The sequence below is a fragment of the Prionailurus viverrinus genome, chromosome D4 (assembly GCF_022837055.1).
Source record: "Prionailurus viverrinus isolate Anna chromosome D4, UM_Priviv_1.0, whole genome shotgun sequence".
NCBI lineage: Eukaryota > Metazoa > Chordata > Mammalia > Carnivora > Felidae > Prionailurus > Prionailurus viverrinus.
The window spans coordinates 15,561,244-15,580,971 of NC_062573.1; the positions used below are offsets into that span (position 1 = coordinate 15,561,244).

The window sequence follows — 19,728 nt, forward strand, 5'->3', positions numbered from 1 at the left end:
AGAGATGCAACTTAAAGATTTGGCTTCCTTTTAAAAATTCTTTTAGCTTGTGGACTGTGCTTTTTGAACTCTGACTTCATGCCTGCTTGGGTTTGGTATTCATAAATGTTTTCTGTGTTTTCCCAGAACTCCTGCCATGGGAATATTAGGCTGAAAGAGGTCTTGCATGGTTCCGGGCAATGTAGGCAGCAAAAGTGAAAGGGAAACTAAAGGGAGAATGATGCCCACGAGACTGTCATGGGCCCATCCTCAAATGACTGGGACCACATGGTTTCCCACATGAGGGTCAGTAGGAAACATCTCATGAGACCCTTCGTATTCCTCCCACTGCTGAGTCACATTGGAGCTGAGCCTGTAGGACCAAGTCTTGGTAGAGTAAGGTGCGGAGGTTAAGATTGCCCCTTAGGTGAGGACTGGGGTCCCTGACTGGCAGTTGGACATCTCTTCCAGCTGCTGAGCTCTCTGGTGGTCCCTTGGTGTGTCTGGGAGCTGGCTTCTAGCCTGGGGTGGCAGGCTGAGACGGTAGGCTCGCCTCTCTCTTCACAGGGAGGTTTGGCAGCCAGGAGAAATGGAGCAGACAGGTTCTTCGGAGAGTATGTCCCTGAGTTCTTTCTAGAACTGAGTCCATGGTCAAAAATCATTCCTTTCCTGTGCCTGGCTGAAGAACCATAACCACACAGCAAGTAGAGAGCCAGTCTATTCCCAGCCTAAAACTGCAGCTTAACATGGGGACTATCTTTATGCTGGATAAGGCCATTGAATATGCATCGTGCTGCTCCAGAACCAGAGGAACCTTTGAGCAGTGGACTGCCTGGTCGAAGAAGTACCATCCTTGCCTTACCTGCTAAGAGTGAAATGAAGAGGGGCTCACACTATCCATCTTTAAACCTGTAGTATGTCTGCTAGAAAAGGAATTTCTGTGAGAGGGGCAGAGGTGTGCTGAGGGTTTTAATGGAGTGGGTGGGTACTGTATTTCATTTTGAGAGTCGGTGTGGTACAAAGCTTAAATCACCAACTTTGGAACAGACTTCCTGGGCTGGTTTTGTTCCTTAAACTAGCTGTGTGATCTTGGGCTAGAGTTACTTAATCTCTCTGTGCCCATCTCCTTATCTGTAAAATGGTGATAACAATAATAATGCCTCTCTCAGTGGATTGATGTGAATATTAAGTTACTAATATAAGTAGAATACATTGAACAGTGCCTACAGTGTTTGCCATAGCTCAGTGCCCTCAGCTGTAGCATCACAGCCACTAGAGGGAGCTGTTAGCCTTAGGGGCAAGATCATTCCCCTAAGGGGAACAGGATTTCCGGACTGAGGAACTCAGCTATGAAATAGCCCCTGTTCTCTCCCTCATTTGAGTAAGAAGAATTTGTAATTGTTGAAGAATCAACAGACCATGCACAGGAAAAGGGCAGGGTGAAGCCAGGCTACAGATAGACGAAGCAAGCCAGAATCATCATGTCAAGCCTGAGCTGGGGCCTGGAATAAACGTGGACCACCCCGGGGCAACAAGGGTAACTGTTGAACTTTGGCTTTTGAGGGAGTAGCACCCATTTATTCCCACCTATGCTTCCTGAAGCAGCCAGAGAAAAGGAGTCAGTGGGAAGGACCTGTGGCTTCAGTGTGAGGAAAGAGAGAATCACAAATGAGTCCCTCCTGAGGAAGCTTGGAAAGCCAAGAAGAGCCAAGAGTCCATGGGGTGGGGGTGGGGGGTAAAGTGGAGAACTGAAGCCAGATGCAGAGCCAAGGTCTGAAGGGGAGATCAGAGGCAACGCGGGAGCAATTGGATTGAGGATTGTTTGGGAAGTACACAGCAGAAAGGAACAGTTTGCCAGAGGCCTGCTTCCAGAGCCCCAGGACAGGGGGAGTGCTCTTAGGGCCACCAAGCCTGTTGGGAATCTGTCCTGGTCATGCCTCCTCCCCCTGCTGTGTAACCCATGATGCAGGCCTGCAGCTTTGCGAGCCCACGCTGATGGTCTTTCTCTCTCTCTGGGGGAAAGCATTCTGCAGCCCAGTGGGTCTAGACCAGTGCTCTCTTCTTACCACTTCATTTGCTCTACCCCTTGCAGTAATCAAACTGGTTCGCACCTGGTGGCTTTGAGCTATCTCCCTGTTTCCACAGCCATGGCTCCCCTCTCAGTGGATTTCCTTGATGGGCACCTTTTGGACCAACTTGCCCCCTCCCTGCTTCCTCTTACCGACAACCTCAGCATTTTTGCAGCATCCTCTGTGCATACGTGTGGGTGTGCAGTAGGGAGATGCTGAAATGAGAGAGAGCGTTCGGATTGTGACCGAGGTGAAATATTTGGCTCACCAAGTGTGTGAAGGCCCTGAGCAAATTGATCTTATTTATAGAAACAAAGAAATATGACATTTCTCACATCTGCGTGTCATGCAGTAAAACTCACATCAGCTACCCCAGCTTCCAAAAACTGTCTGTGTTCAGAATGGGGCTCTTTGTGGTCGAATTTGCAAGGCCCTGCTAGAGGACTCCGGCTGCCCCAGAATAGCTCCCCAGCCACCTCCTCGTGTCTGCCATTTTAGTCATTAACATTATTCCTGTATTAGAGGTATTTCTGTAAGAAGAGGAAAACTTTACCACCCGTTGCTTAACCGGCACAACAGCCTGCAGAGAGCTGGGCCAAGGGCAGCCCTACCTGGGGGGGCTTGGCTCTTTGTGGTTTCTCCTGGTGAAACAGCCACTCCAGGGGCCAGTTTTCCCATGTGTTTTCTTCTTGGCTCAACCGCCACTCAAGGCACATGGCACGGCGGTGAGTGGCCTCCTTCCTGGGGCCCCTGCCTCCTCTGCTGGCCCAGAGTCTTCTGTTAATCACAGAAGCCACTCTGACCATGGTTGACCCACAGCGGCACAGATGACATAAGCACCGTGGGTCCCACGTCCCACGGCCATCCTTGCTTCCTGGCCCTCCCCTCCACATCAGAAAGTGGGGCACACTTCCCAAGTTTCTTCTTCATTTTGTCTTGGATGAAGTACCCCCTTTGCAGGAAGTGGGATTGTGAGTCCACTACTGGAAGCTTCCTTCTGTATCCACATGCTCAGGCCAGAAATCTCAATGTCATTACAGATTCCTCTCTTTCTCTCACCCTCCCCATCCAGTCCCTCAGCAAGGCCCATGAGTTCTGTCTTCCTAAGGCATCTCCAGCTGCACAGGACATATTTCACTTTTGTAATGAGGAAAAATAAACATGTGCGTGTGCGCAGGGAGAGATTTGCTGGCAGTTTTTCTATTCGAAAAGGCCAGAGAAGGTAGAGAGCGGAGGTTAAGGGTGAGATGGGGTGGGAACAAGAGTTTAGGTCTCAGGGTTTGAACAAAGGATGAAAAAAGATAAGTTTTAAAATATATTTCCCCCTCTTCCTCTGTCACAAGAAAGCTTCTGAGAATTAGCACATGTAGTCCCAGTGGGAACATACTTCCTGGTTTTAGATACAGTTAAATCAGATTTCCTACAGGCCCATAAGTGGGAGGGTGGAGTTGGGCCAGGTGGTGTTAATCTCAGGTAACGTAGTGGTTTCCCTGGAGACAGAGTGGCTCAGGTAGTGATGAACACAGGCCGGCCAGGGGCAGGAGACTGATGGATGGCGAGGACTTGTTCCTTGGGCCTGCAGCTCAAGGGTTGGTCTCCTTCACGACAGGGACTTTTTTGGACAAGGCCCAGGAGGGGGCCTTTCCAGAGGAAGAAGGGGTGGGCAGGGAACACAGAGGTGAAGGGGAGGAGTTTGTTAGCTCCACAAGACCCTGAGCCCCTGGGAGCTGGTCTGGCTCAGTTGAGAATCCAGTGAGAGGGGCTTTCTTTCTGACTTGAAGGCTGGGGTGATTCTGAGGGCATGAAGAGGTGTCAGATTTTAGCTGGCATAAACATATTCCCCACCATCTGGGAACTGGGGAATGTTCCTTAGTTCCTCACAGATGTTTCTCTCCATCCCTAGAGGTTGCTTACTAACAGCCCCCAAAGGAAACCCTTGTACGAACCTCCTCCCTTGACTTCTCAGCCCTATCAGAGAATATGGAAATGGTGGCAAGACATAAGACTTTGGAGTCTCGCTTCCTGGGTTCAGATTTCCAGCACTACAGCTCACCAGGTGGTGAGTTTGGGTAAATTATCTCATCTCTCTAAGCCTTTTTTTTTCACTTGAAGAATGAAGGAAATAATATCACATGCCTTATAGAGTTGTTATGAGCATCAAATGAGATAATTAAAGTGGGATAATGCCTGGGCAAACAAAATAAATGCTTAATAAATTTTAGCTATAATTATTACCTCCAAAAGGAGGTGGGTATGGCAGAACATGTGTTGCTCTGGATCCTGAGTAACAAATGAGAGGGAAGAGTTCGTTTTTTTTTTTCTTCTTTTTTTTTTTTTTAATTTTAAGTAGGGTCCATGCCCAACATGGGGCTTGAACTCATGACTCAGAGGTCCAGAGTTGCATGGTCCACTGACTGAGCCACCCAGGTGCCCCATGAAGAAAGAGTTCTAAGGTAGTGCAGTGGTGCATATGATGGTAAAGGACCTTCCCTGGGGTCCCCCAATTCTAACCTCATCATGGCGGTAGGGAATGGTGCCCCAGGATAGGCAGGGATACAGAAGGAGCAGGATCCCAGAGGCCTAAAAGTGTTTAGACTCTGCCCCCCCCTCCCAGCCTTCTGGGCACCAGAAGGTTTGCTGTGCACCAGAAATAGAAAAACTCAAATTTCCAGAGAAATCGTGGTGAAAGAAAATCAGCCTCCGGGAGTTTGATAGAGGCTGGCCAAAATTAACTTTTGCCCAAAGAGTGAAGACACATGGCCAGAAGAAAGAGAAGTAGTAATCTGCTGTCCAGTGCTTGGGGCCTGGTTCTTTCTTCTTGGTTCCCACTGCTCCAAGGGGTTCATAACTCATCTCTGGGGACAAATGGACAGGTTGGGGCGGGGGAGGAAAAAGTGAAGGATCCACATCTGGGCTTACAATGCTGGGACCGTTCTGAGGGAAGGGAAGTGGTTTCATGGGTTTGGGGTTTGGTAACCCTGAGCTGCTTTGGCTCTCCGCCCAGCATAGGAAACAGGCAGCAAAAGAAACAGAACAGAGAAGCAGAATGGGGTGGGTGGTGGTGCTGTTGGTTTTATATCAGCAACACGAAAAAGCAGCTGCATTTATGAGGTGACTGCCTTTTGATAACTGGGTGAGGGCCTTGCCTCTAAGGTCAGTACCAAATCAGGGGTAGGGTTTGCAGAGCAGAAATTTTACCAGTGGTGCCCACAGGAGGAAAATCCAAGCAGGCCTCTCTCCTACTCAGCCTTTGGGGGCTTCTCAATCCCCAGCTGGCTCCCAAGCTCCCTGGTCCTTCCTATGCTGCAGGCACTCTCCTCTCTCTCTCCCCCTTCCCTCCTAGCTTCTTCAGAGGTCACCACCACTGACCCCATGCCATGCTCAGGGCTTGACTGCAGTGTAGAGGGAACATTCCCTGCTTCTTCCCCTAGAAGGCTCTCACATAGACTATCTTCCCTTTAATGATTTTATCCTGACTCATGGAAGAGAAATAAGTGGCATCATGAAATCAGCACATCTAGGAGAATTACAAGTTTTTACTGTTTTTACCACACAGGTCTCTCATCCATATTCACTCCTTCATTCATTTGTCCATTAATTCATTTATCCATTCTGCAAGCATTGACTGAGCACCTGCTATGTACCAGGGACTGGTCTAGCATTGGGGATACAGTAGTGGACATGTCAGGCACAGACATGTTGCTGCTGTCCTGGAGGTCCTCGTTCCCCTGAGAGTCACAGGAGCCTATGCGTTTGTGTCCTCTGATATCTAGATTTCATTAAGGAGCTCACCGGGAGGCACTGCCTCAAAAAGCCTGCATTTTAGGCCAGAGGCAGGACCAGACACCCTGAGCTGTTGACCCGGAGCAGCTAGAAGCAGGGTAACCAGGGATGAATCTGCTAGTCCTCGTGGAGGAAAGCCAGAAGTCAGGGCCACAGGGGTAGTGCCATGGGTAGGTCTAAGGGGTGGGTGCGGGGCTGCAAAGTGAGTCCATGCATTTGGAAGAGGTCAGGAGACAGAAAGCAGTGGAGGTGGCTGTTAAAAGGCAAGGGTATTAGGAGCCCATCGTGCTGGGAGCTGGCTGAGCAGCAGGAAAGCAGGGGGTTAATCATGGTAACGACCTTAGCAATCATAATACTTGCCATCAAGTGTGTATGGAGTGCTTACTGTGTCTGCACCAGCCACCAGGCTAAGCAGTTTACATATACAGTCTCATGTGAAGAGGTAAGGGACTGGGCAGGACATCTGCTCTCAGGCATAGAAAGGAATTCACCAAACCTTCCCTTCCTAGACCCTAGCCAAAAATTAAGACCAAGCTGAGCACCAACTCTCCACCACCCAGCACTCCCCACTTCAAGCTCTTACTATTATCTATATTTTGCAGTGGATATTAAGATAAAATAAAGGCAGGGATGCCTGGGTGGCTCAGTTGGTTAAGCGTATGACTTCGGCTCAGGTCATGATCTCACAGTTCATGGGTTCGAGACCTGCGTTGGGCTCTGTGCTGACAGCTTAGAGCCTGGAGTCTGCCTCAGATCCTGTGTCTCCCTCTCTCTCTGCCCACCCCCCCCCCCCCCCGCTTGCATTCTCTCTCTCTCTCTCTCTCTCAGAAATAAATAAACATTAAAAAATAACATAAACTAAAGGCAGAATAACAGTCCCCTTACCCCCAGGGGGACAGTTAGCATTGCGAAGCCTTTGTAAGTCCCAGGAATGATTCTCTTTGGGCATCACCTTTTATTTTTTTGGAGAGAGAGAGTGAGGATGAGCGGGGGAGAGGGGCAGAGGGAGAGGGAGAGAGAATCTCAAACAGACTTCACGCTCAGAGAGAGTCCTACGTGGGGCCTGATCCTATGACCCTGGGGTCATGACCTGAGCTGAAATCAAGAGTTGGATGCTTAACCAACTGAGCCACCCAGGTGCCCCTGGGCATCAGTTTTTAAAGGGGCACAGATTCAAGTCTCAGGGGCCAGGCAAGAAATGTAATGGAGTGTAGGTGAAGAAGACCCTAGTCTTCAGAGCAAGAGAAAACCCATGGGACTGAGGCCATTTGGAAGGTTCTTGCCCTCCAAAACACGAAACCCAATGGCCAGATCTTCTGGGGTGTTTTTTTGTTTTTTGTTTTTTGTTTTTAATAGAAGACAGAAATCCAGATTATAATATGAAAACTCTGAATTGTTCAATGTTGACAATACCTCTCTGGAACTTCTATTATAGAAATCAAATGAAACACATCTGAAAGCTGTCCCTTTGCCACTCTGCCTTGCAACATCTCAGCGATATCAAAACTGAATCAGAGTCCTTAGAACTCCTTCCCCAACCATGTTACATCCTTCCACAGAGATAGTAATACCTTTAGGATACCGTGTTTACCAAACTCTAAAGTGGCTTTGAATTTGCATGAACTACTGACTTTGGGAGAGGTGGGAGGGGAGGGGTAAGAAAAGACACAGAGGGGCCCCTGGGTGGCTCAGTTGGTTAGGTGTCCAACTCTTGATTTTGGCTCGGGTCATGATCTCACAGTTCGTGGGATCGAGCCCTGCACTGGGCTCTGCGCTGACAGTGCAGAGTCTGCTTGGGATTCTCTCTCTGTCCCTCCCCTGTTCTCTCTCTCTCTCTCTCTCTCTCTCTCTCTCTCTGTCTCAAAATAAATAAATAAACATTAAAAAAAAAAGACACAGAAGTGGTGGGGAGGGAGAAGATGAAAGCATTAAGGGGAAGGCCACCACTGTGTTCTGAGCCTGACTATATTATTGATACCTTATCTCATTTAATCCTCCCAGTCTGTGGGGCAGATACTTTTCCTGTTTTCCAGAGGAGAAACCTTTCCTGAGGTCAAACTCCGAGCCAGAACTTTTGCTCTTTCCAGTATATTCTGTAGAATTGACTGGAGGGACATTTGGGCCAATGGCCTCAGGAGAGCTAACGCAGGCAAGTCATTGCTGTGTGTCTCACGGGACTCACTCAGTGTTGAGGTGCTAAAGCACACACCGAGCACAGCATCCAGGGCCGAAGGGATGGAAAGAACCTGGGGATTACCCACAATCCCTGCTGAAACCTTGCCCTGCACACAAGCATTCCTCACACGTATCTATCAGGCACTTGCTTTTTGCCCAGCACTGTTCTTGGAAGACTGAGACAATGTAGAAGCAGCTGAGGACCTGATTTCTCCCTGCAGAGAGCTTTCATTCTAATAAAGGAGAACCAGGACCACCAGAGGACATTGCGTTGAAGATGCGAAAAGCAAACTGTTGCCAAATGCGAGGTGAGGTGGTCAGGTTTGCCCTCCCATGAAGACAGAGTTGGACAAACGTTACTCAGAGGCGGGGAGGCCCTGTGGGTAGGCCTGTTGACGTCTTCTCCGGGAAAGAGGCCTAGAAGAAGGAGCCATTGGCCTGAGCTGCTCATTCAGTCCCATTCAAAGCACACGTCTGGAATACTATTCAGTAAGTAAAAGGAACAAAATATATACATGCTACAACATGGATGAACCTCAAAAAAATTATGCTAACTGAAAGAAGCCAGCCACAAAATGTCACATATGGAAGATTCCATCCATGTAAAATGGCCAGAAGGGCCAATCCAGACAGACAGAAAGTAGATTAGCGGTTGCCGTGGGTTGGGGGTAGAAATGGGGATTAACTGGGGGTGTCTCAGTCCGTTGGGCATCCGACTATTGATTTGGGCTCAGGTCACGATCTCACGGTTCATGAGATCGAGCCCTGCGTTGGGCTCTGCTAGCTTGGAGCCTACTTGGGATTCTCTTTCTCCCTCTCTCTCTCTCTGCCTCCCCCCCAAAATAAATAAATAAACATTTTTTAAAAAAGGGAATGAGGATTAACTGTAAATGGGGATGAGAGACTTTAGTGGGTGAGAGGAATGTTTAACACTGGGTTGTGGTTCTAGTTACACAACTTAGTAAAGTTACTAGTGAATTTTATGGTATCTAACCTTGTTTACACACACACACACACACACACACACACACACACACACAGGCCTTGAGGAAGCCAGAGCACAGCACATTTTAATACAAGGCCAAAGAGGAAATTAGCTCAAGCACAGATAGGATCTGTTTCCCCAAGCTGCTACTTTCTCATCGAACCTGGTTGGACAGTTGGACAGTTCATAGCCTCAAAGGAAGATGGATTTGGGTACACTCTACATGATAACAGGTAGGACTTGTACAAAGGAGGCAGCCCCAGCCTCAGCCGGGCTGGTAACAATAGCCCTCTCCATAAACATGTCCTACCAGAGCCTTTCCTGGACGTGCAAACCCACTGTTGGCTATGCTTTTAATCAAGAAAGGGTTGATATCTTACTGTTTTCACAACAATGGCTCAGTGGAGAAGCCAAGGGTGACTTTGGGAATAAAAGAGTTAAATCTTTCCTTGGAAGAGGGCAATAAGGAACCCAAAGCATGGGTGGTAGCAGTAGAGGCGATGAAATAGGACCTGGATGATTTTAGCCTCCATTCACTCACTAGCTGTGTGACCTTATGTCACATGAAGTGAATTTTCTCTTAACCCCTCAGAGTTCCGGGTTACTCCTCTGTACAACAGTGGTTGAAATCAAGCATGTAAAGCACTTAGCATAATGCCTCATAGACAAGTGCTCCATTCATGTACTTTATTCATTCAACTAATATTTTGGGGGAATGTACTATGTATCAGGCATTGAAGAGACATCAGCAAATGTGGAAACAACTATCATAATTTCATAGTGATGAGTGTTTTGGAAAAAGTAAAACAGTAATGGAATAGCGTGATGGGGATAGGGTGGGTGATTTTGTAGCAAAGTCAGAGAAGAGAGGGCCTTTCTGAGAAGACGACACTAGAGCAAAATCCTAAATAATGAGAAGAAGCCAACTATGCAAGGATTTGGGAGGAACATTCCAGACAGAGAACAGCAAGTACAAAGCCCTAAAATGAGAATGAGTTTGGTTGGAGCCATGGCTAGGGTAAGGTGAACACAATGTTCACTCTCAGGGTCGAGCAAGTATAGGATCAGAGCCCACGGTTATTTATTTTAATTTTTTTGATATTTATTCATTTTTGGGAGAGACAGAGACAGAGTGTGAGTTGGGGAGGGGCAGAGAGCGAGGGAAACAGAATCTGAAGCAGGCTTCAGGCTCTGAGCTGTCAGCACAGAGCCCAACGCAGGGCTCGAACTCATGGACCCAAGATCATGACCTGAGCCGAAGTTGGACACGTAACTGACTTAGCTATCCATGCACCCCAAAACCCTTTGTTATTTAAAATATTTTGGTTTTGTTTTGGTTGTTTTATTGAAGTATAACTAACACAGTGTTATATTAGTTTCAGGTGTATGATATAGTGATTCAGCCATTCTCTACATTACCCAGTGCTCATCATGATAAGTGTATCTTCCCTCTAGTAACAGTTCTCTGTATTTAAGAGTCTGGTTTTTTCTTCATCTCTTTTCTCTTTATTTATATGCTTAGTTTCTTAAATTCCACCTATGAGTGAAATCATATGGTATTTGTCTTTCTCTAAAAGTTTGCTCTTTTGTTCATCATGGACTTTTTTGCATCAATGCAGTTACACGTTTATTGTGACGACTGTGTTTTGGGACACCCCTTAAATTTTGCACCAAAGCGAGTGCCTTATTTACCTCCCCATAGTCCTGGCCCTGTGGGCAGAAAAGAAGTGGAATAAAATGGTAGCTGCTGTTGACTTTCCTGTTGGGGATACTTTCTGTAAAAGTTGGGACTGGCCTCTGAGCCGCTGATTCTGTGATTCCATGATTTGAGCACAAGGTCAGGGTTACTGCAAAAACAATCTAATGATAAATATTTCTCAATTTTCCTTTTTTTTTTTTTTTTTGGAAAATTAAAACCCAGTTTATACTCAGAGGTGTTTGCCAGATTATGCTGAGACTCCTTGAGATCCCAAGTCTACCAGTGTCCCCTCTCCCTCCTCTTCTGGGGCCATGTGTGTTAAGGGGATGCACCAGAGTCTCCCCCAAATCACTCCAGGTTGGAGGAGAATTCTGGGACTGCGGGCTGTGGGGCCCTTCCAGTCAGTTCCTCCGAGGCCTGGCACCATACTGATATTCCTATTCTTCTCCGGCCCCTGCGTGCCCTCCCTATTCTGGACAGTTCCTTCGAGATTAAGAAAATGTGTATAAATGGCAAAGCCCTAACAAAGTCTCATCTGCTAGCTCTTGCAAGGCCTCAGGCCTCTCTGATCCCTTGGAAGAAAACCCTTCCGCTCTCTGTTCTGCCAACCCCTGCCCCTCCTCAGGAGGACCAGCCTGGGGTGTTCGTGAACTCATGGCCCCCACAGGTAGCTTTGCTTTTTCACGTTTACAGAGGCTTCTGTGAGAGATTTAGGCCACATCTTGTTTTTGCCTCTGACCCCATTTATTTTCCCTTTCATAGGGATTGGAGAGAAGCAGTTTACTTCCTTCCTGGTTTGTAGCAATTTTTAGGGCTCCTAGCAGCCTTTATGCAAATAGGTGTCCAGTGGCCTAGTGAGACGTCTTATCCTGTTTCCTTCCTTCCTTTCTTTCATTCAACAGATACATTTTTTGATTGCCTGTGTGCATGTCCCTGTGCTGGGGACACAAGAATAAATCAGACAGATATGGCCCCTCTCATACTCAGCTCTCAGTCTAGTTGGGGAGACAGAAGAAGCAATTGCAATCTGGTTGCCATGATGAAGAAGGTATTGGGTACGGTAAATGTTCACAGATGGGAGGGGAAAGAAATCTAGTCCCCCAGTCTTTTAAAATATGGCAATGAAGTTCAGAGAAGGGAAAAGTAGCGTCCTCAGTCACATGATCTAAAAGCTCTGGGCTTCTTCTCATTTCCTGACTCATGCCCTTTCTACTTCTTAATAAATATCTCTCTTGAGGCCCAGAAAATCTCTAAAGGCAGGTGTGTGACATAAAAGCAAAGGGATTTGCTGGAAAGCGTTGGGCTGTGGGCAGTCTGAGGAAGCACTCTGGCTAACACGGAAGGTGAGGACACTGCCCCTGGGGTGACCTGGCTGCAGCAGGGAGCCTCCACCTGGCTGGGACCTTGAGGAGCCTTCTTAATTTTTCTTTGTGTGTTTCCTGTGCCAACTCTCCTTTTATGTGTAGTGCTTAGTCTGCACAGTATTGGTTTTCTAGCAGTTCCTCCAATTTCATGTGGAGACCAGAAGTCTGTGATGGGCACTGAAAGCAAACAGTGTGTTCACATAGAGCAGTCAAAGAATTCCTTAAAGCCATCAATCAGGGGCACCTGGGTGGCTCAGTCGGTTAAGCTGCCAACTTCGGCTCAGGCAATGATCTCACGGTTAGTGAGTTCGAGCCCCGAGTTGGGCTCTGTGCTGACAGCTCAGAGCCTGGAGCCCGCTTCTGATTCTGCACGCGCGTGTGTGTGTGTGTGTGTGTGTGTGTGTGTATGTGTGTGTATGTGTGTGTGTGTGTGTGTGTGTGTGTGTGTGTGTCTGCCTGCCCCGCCCCTGCTCGCTCTATCGAAAAAATGAATAAACATTAAAAAAATTAAAAAAAATAAAACAACCATCCATCAAACCATTCCCATTTGCGACTCGCCCTCCCCTCCCAAGGGCACTTTTCATGGGTTTCCAGAAAGACCGGAGATGGTTTGTGATTTCTGTCTCAGTGACACATTTCTGTGGGTTTAATACAGACCTGCACCGCCGGCACTGTGGATACGTGGATACGTAAATGAGTGAATCTAGCAGCTGCTCCTGCTCAATCTTATCTTTAGTGGTCTACTGTTAAGCTGCTTCTCTCCCCGCAAAGCAGTTGTTAACAGGTCTTTCAGCAGGAGCTCAGGCAGTTAGGCCTAGAAAAAGATCCCGACTAGGAAAAGATAAAGGGTTTTCTTCTCCCCGACCCAGAAGATGTTCAGGCCTGACGAGGGAAAGAGGCCAAGAAATGTCCTCTCCACAGGCAAGGTTACTTAAAGTTTCCCAGAACCTTTCTGGCCTAGAACAATCTTCTTCCTTCCTTAAATTGTTTAGTTCTTGGTGAAAGCTGAGAGCAGGTGGCTGGCTGCTTGGAAACCAGGAAGAAGATCTGGAAATAAAGGCAGAACTTTTTGACTTTAGAAAGACTTTTGGTTTCCTCACTATCTCAGGCTCTGTGGGACGGTCTGGTGATTTCTTGGTGCTGCTCTTAACTGACTCAGTCCCGCAATTAAATGGGACGTCTGGCAATTAAATGGGACCACTTCCTTTGCTGGGTTTGGGGGTACCATCCAAATAGACGTAGAAGGTCAGAGTTCAGGTGCGCTGTACAGATTCTTCTGTGACACCAGGGAAAAGTAAAAATTCCATTCTGTTATGATAGCTGAAGCAATTAACATTCCCCAGGGAAAAATCTAAATGCAAAGTGTACCTGCCAACTAGGATCCCCTAAGGGGAGGAATGCAGGAATAGCGAGCAAAATCTCTTAATAAACAACTGATGTGAAATTTGTTCCTAGGAAATTAACCTTTAATATATCATTTTGGTAAAATAATGTCCTGTAAAGCAGGAGTTATTTATCCTGACTGCACGCTAGAATCATCTGGGGGAAGTCTTTGAAAAATGCTGATGTCTGGGCCCCATTCCAGAGATGATGACTTAAATGGACAGGGCAGGGCCCTGGACAGCAGGAGGTTTTGTTTTGTTTTTTAAGTTTATTCATTTTTGAGAGAAAGAGACAGAGCATGAGCAGGAGAGGAGCAGACACAGAATCCGAAGCAGGCTTCAGGCTCTGAGCTGTCAGCACAGAGCCCGATGCAGGGCTCAAACTCACGAACTGCGAGATCCTGACCTAAGTTGAAGTTAGACGCCTAACCGACTGAGCCACCCAGGCACCCCTGGACAGCAGGAGTTTTAAAGGCTCTCCACCTGAGTCTGCTATGCAGCCAGGGCTGACAACACTGTCTGAAGTGGACTTTACCCATCTGATTCCCAGCCCGGATGGATAACCTAATTGAGAAAAAGCACCATGCGTGGCACTAAATTAAACGAGCTCACTAGATGAAATAGCCTATACTTTCCCCACTGATTCTACATCCTTATTATCTATTAATATTATCCCAGTATAATTGGGACTTCTCTGAAGTCTCCAATCTAGTCCATTGATCTACCTCTTTCTGCATCAGTATCACATGGTTACAATTACAGTAGAGTTATTCCTAATTTAGCAACTTTCCTTGATTACGAAAGTAACAGAGGTGAAATGTTCTCCAGAAATAGCCATTTTTTAACAAATAAAGTAACTAATACTTAGTGAGCAGTTGCTGTTGGTCAACTGCTCTTCCACGTAACGACTGGTTTCATCTTTACAGCCCTGAATTAGGTACCATTATTTCCCCATTTTATGACAAAGGAAACTGAGTCATGGAGAGATTAAATATCTTGCCAGAGGTTACCCAGTTCATAAATGGGAGAGCTGGGATCCAACCATGCAATATGATTACAAAACTCTTACCAGACTATTCAATCTGTGTCTTTCTCTGTATCTCTGTTTGTTTCTATATCTATATAATATATAATTTTATTATGTACTTATAATTATATTAAAATTAAATAAGTTTATATAAATTTATATAAATATAATATCATATATCATATGATGTGTATGTATAATGTATACTTTTATTTTTTAATATTTATTTATTTTTTAATATGAAATTTATTGTCAAATTGGTTTCCATTAATGTCTATTTAAAATTTTTTTTTAACATTTTTATTTATTTTTGAGACAGAGAGAGACAGAGCATGAATGGGGGAGGGTCAGAGAGAGACGGAGACACAGAATCCGAAACAGGCTCCAGGCTCTGAGCGGTCAGCACAGAGCCCCACACGGGGCTCGAACTCACGGACGGCGAGATCCGTGACCTGAGCCGAAGTCGGACGCTTAACCGACTGAGCCACCCAGGCACCCCTATTAATGTATATTTTTAAAGGAAATTTTTACATACTATTTTTGGAGTTAAATCCCCTCCCCCCCCAACCTAAACAGTGTATCTTGGGCAGTTAGTATATAGAGACCTATTTCTGATCTCATTGGTGAGGGGCATGTTAGTAATCACATGCTTTGGCTTTTAGAGTGAGATTAACTGGATTCAAGTACCAACTCCATCATTTCCTAGCTCTGTGATCTTGGGAGTATTAACCCTCCCTAAATCAGATTCTTCAATGAAAAAAATAGATACGGGGGTGCCTGGGTGGCTCAGTTAAGTGTCTGACTTCAGCTCAGGTCATGATCTCATGGTTTGTGGGCTCTGTGCTGACAGCTCAGGCTGGAGCCTGCTTCAGATTCTTTGTCTCCCTGTCTCTCTGGCCCTCCCCTGCTCATGATCTGTCCCTCTCTCTCTTTCAAAAATAAAATAAACATTAAAAAAATTAAGATAGATAGATAGATAGACAGATAGATAGATAGATAGATAGATAGATATGTGGCAAAAACCACTGCTTAAGTGGGACTCCTGCATGCCCTGTAAATGTATCTGGGCAGTTAGTAGTTCAGAGGAAATTGGATTTGATAACACCCAGAAGCTCATAGACCATGAGACTTCTCTCAGACCTCTGCATTTGGGAACAAGAAAGGGGAATTACTTTGTCGACTTCTTTCAAAACATTTTACAAAATATAGAATTTATACCTTGTAAATCACAACATAAAATAAGTACAGGGTATGTGTCCACATTTTACTAGATTTTAGCCCTACTATTTTTAAGACAGAAGAAAGCATTGCCCATGAAAAAAAATAAAAATAAGAGGAAATAAATAAAATGATGATGCTATTACATCTCATAATCTAATATTTAAATATTAAGTGTTTACAGCACATTTAGAAGTTGGGTAACCTTGAGCAAGATTTTTAGTTTTCCCATGCCTCAGTTTCCTTTTCTATAAAATGGGGATAATAATGGTACCTAGCTCATGCAGTTGTTGTAAAGATGGAATGAGAGAGTGCTTGGCACCGGTAGGTACTTACTAAATATTAGTTCTAAGAATTAAAGGAGATGAATCTGGGTTAGCCAGGGTCTAGTACTTGGAAAGAAAAGAAGAGAAAAGAAAAGATAGGTATTCTATGTTGATATCAGAGTCTCATTCTTATTTAGCCAACTGTCCTAGAATTTCATCTGTTTCATGCAGATTTTTAAACTTTTAGACTGGCTTTAATTTTTCTGGCTCTATAAATTTCCTCTATCATTATTAATTTTATAAGTCAGTATCCTGTCTCTTTCTCAGCGAGACTTCCTGTTTTTGAGAATCACCGCTATAGTAAGGCTCTTCCTTCAGATGTGCTGAGAAAAAAATATGTTGCTGTCCTGCTTTTAAAATGTTCAATCATGTATTTATTAAATCTTCTATGCTGGTAATTAATTTTTAAAATCGGTGTGATCTAACAGTTTCTGAGTAAGTGTCAAACTTCTTCCAAAAATGGTGGTTTTATCTGTTTCTTCCCTAGTTTTGTCAGTTATGGCTTTATATATTTTAAGGCTAAGTAGTCAGATATATACATGCTCATAATCATTATGTTTTTTGGGGTCTACTATACTTGTACAACTATATGACATCATTATTTTTCCCATAGGCTTTTTTTTTTTGGAGGGGAGGGGAATGAAGAGTTTGAAATCTATTTTACCTAAAATTAAGCTGCCACTCCAGCTTCTTTTAGCTCTTATTATCTGATGTGTTTCTCCTTGTTACCTTATCATATGCCTTTTATTTTATCTTATTTATCTTTTTAAGTTTATTTATTTATTTTGAGAGAGAGAGAGAGAGAGAGAGAGAGCGAGCGGGAGAGGGCCAGAAAGAGAATCCCAAGCAGGCTTTCGAACCCATGAACTGTGAGATCATGACCTAAGCTGAAACCAAGAGTCAGATGCTTAACCAACTGAGCCACCCAGGCTCCCCGCCTTTTATTTGATTTTTAAGTAGGCTCCATGCCCAACACGGGGCTTGAACTCACGACCCTGAAATTTAGAGTCGTATGCTCTTCCAACTGAGCCAGCCAGGTTGCCCCTACATTATGCCTTTTAAAATTCTCCATGTCTTCTCCCCAAATATCTTAGCACAATTTCATATCCCTGTGACCCAACCCTTTTCTCCCAGTACGTTGGTATTCTCTAGTTTTAATTACGCATTGTCACACGTTTTGTTTTTTAATTTTTGCCATTATTTATTTAGGTGGCAGTGAAATTAAAGTTACTTACTTACCTTATTTCTCACATGACATTGCTTCTTCCTCATAACATCTATTATTCTTTTCTAATACCCTCCTGTGTTTCTGAGCATATCTGTAATCTTAACTTGATATTTATTTTGGTGGTCCTTTAACTCTGCTTCCTCTGGTGTTGGCTCTTTTATAGTGTTTATGTTCCTCAGATGTCTCATTGTTTTCTTCTTGTGAGCTCATATTCCCTTGTGCCTGATGGCCACTGTCTTTGGGGAGAGATGAAAACGTGAGCACTGTCATCTTCTCCAGATGAGTGGGATGGGGGAGCCCCTGGTGGGCTTAACCACTCCACATTAGTGCACCCCGCAAGGACCCCAGGCAATCCCACTCTTTAGGCAATCTCTAAACCACTTTATCCAGGCACAGATCTTTTGCAGGGTGGTATCCTAGTTTGTAATTTCCTAGTCACAGATGGTGGGAGAAGCAAGGTAATGATCAGGGGCCAGTCATGGCCTCATCTTGTCATTATCAGAAGATGCTGTGGAGAACAGAAGCACCCTCTCTGATCAACCTTCTGTGGGTATTGCCATCCTCCACCCAAGGAGGGCAATATGGAGGAGAGGAAATGGCAGGGGGAGAGTGTGTTCCTTCAGCCATTCCCTCACCGTATGGCTCCTAACACTATAATGGGAAGCCCCAGGGTGCAGACACAAGAGCCCTAACTCTGGAGCCAGGCTGCCTGGGTTTAAATCCTGGCTCGGCCCTTACTGGCTATGTGATATTAGGCACACTACTTAGCTTCACCCTGCCTCAGTCTGCTTATCTGTAAAATGGGGATAACAATCCCCACCTCACAGAACTGTTCAGGGGATTAAATCAGATAATATATATATCCAAGACTTAGAAGAGTGGCAAATAATAAACACTGTGTATTACTTTTATTACTATTAGGCTTCCAAAGTCTATCTCCCCCCCTCACCAAGACCCAAGCACTTTGTGTCTCTTCAAGACTTTCTTGCAGTCTTATGTTAGGTTCTGGAATTTATTGACATCTCTCTCACATTTCTGTTTGCACCTTCAGGGGAGAGAACTAGCAGCCCTTGCTCAGCTTGTTATCTTGATCAGAATCTGAATCTCTAATTACCCATGAATAACTTCTTTTGAAAGATAAGGATATTATACATGTATCTGAACTCCCTCCCTACCATGCTGGCTAGTCCAGGTTCCTGTTTATCATCATAAAGATATTTTTATATCATGTAGCTTTTTTCAACAAAAATGTTGTTTTGTTAAATCAACTCTATTGAAGTACATTTGCATACAATTAAAATGCACGCATTTGCAGTTATAGTTTAATGAGATTGGTAAATTGTACATACATGTCACCACCACCACAGAAAGTACAAGAACATTTCTCTCAACCCAAATAGTTCATTTCTGCTTTCCCGGTCAATCCCCGCTCACCATGGAGAGCCCCAGGCACCACTGATCTGCTTTCTTTCTCTCTATATTAGATTTGTCTTTTCCAGAGTGCCATATGCATATGTATGAGGTCTTTTGTGTCTGGCGCTTTTAGTGGACCATATGGTTTTGAGATCCGTTCCTTTTGTTTCCTGTGTCAATAGTTTGTTCCCTTTTCATACTGAGGAGTATACCATTATATGGCTCTGTCACAATTTATTTATCTGTTCACTTTTGAAAATTTTTTTTAATGTTTATTTTTGAGAGAGAGAGAGAGAGACAGAGACAGAGACAGAGAGACGGTATGAACAGTGGAGGGGCAGAGCGAGAGGGAGCAGGCTCCAGGCTCTGAGCTGTCAGCACATAGCCCATGCAGGGCTCGAATTCACAAGCCAAAAGATCATGACCTGAGCCAAAGTCGGACACTCAACAACTGAGCCACCAGGCATCCCTCACTTTTTTTTTTTTTTTTTTTTTGAGAGAGAAAGAAAGAATGAGCATGTGCGTGCGAGTTGGGGAGGTAGAGAATAGATCTTAAGCAGGCTCCATGTCAAGCCCCATGCAGGGCTTGATCTCATGAACTGTGAGATCATGACCTGAGCAAAAATCAGGAGTTGGATGCTTGAATGACTGAGTCACCCAGGTGCCCCTATCCATTCACTTTGGGTGGATATTTGGGTTGTTTCCAATTTGGGGCCAGTATGAATAAAGCTGTTATGAACATTTGTGCACAAGTAATTGTGTGGACATACTTTTCTTCAGGTAAATAACCAGTCATGAAATTGCTACATCATACTGTAAGCATATATTTAACTGTATATGGAACCACCAAACAGTTTTCCAAACTGGCGTAGCTTTTTATATTCCCGGACTTCTGTATTCTCTCCAAACTGCTGCTATTATTGTCCATTCTGTTGATTTCAGCCATTCTAGTAGGTATGTGCTGGAATGTTATTACAATTTTAACTTGTATTTCCCTAACAACTAATCATATTGAACATCTTTCCATGCACTTAATTGCCAACCACATATGTCCTTTTGCAAGGTGTTTGTTAAAGCTTT

General features: G+C 45.0%; 1 protein-coding gene across 10 annotated transcripts in view; it reads left to right on the forward strand.

Moving 5' to 3' along the window:
* The window catches only part of SUSD1 (sushi domain containing 1), a 276,094-nt gene that overhangs the window by 199,291 nt on the left and 57,075 nt on the right, over positions 1–19,728 (forward strand). The window contains exon 16 of one of the 10 annotated variants that reach the window (XR_007146102.1): positions 8,228–8,495. The exons of 8 other annotated variants lie outside the window; for them this stretch is intronic. Coding sequence is in view for 1 of the 2 variants with exons in the window: in XM_047829146.1 (XP_047685102.1) it covers positions 753–760 (8 nt within the window). In the remaining variant the exon portion in view is untranslated. Of the gene's footprint in view, positions 1–752; positions 776–8,227; positions 8,496–19,728 lie in introns of those variants that run through there. One more of the 10 variants, XM_047829146.1, reaches the window with a different exon arrangement.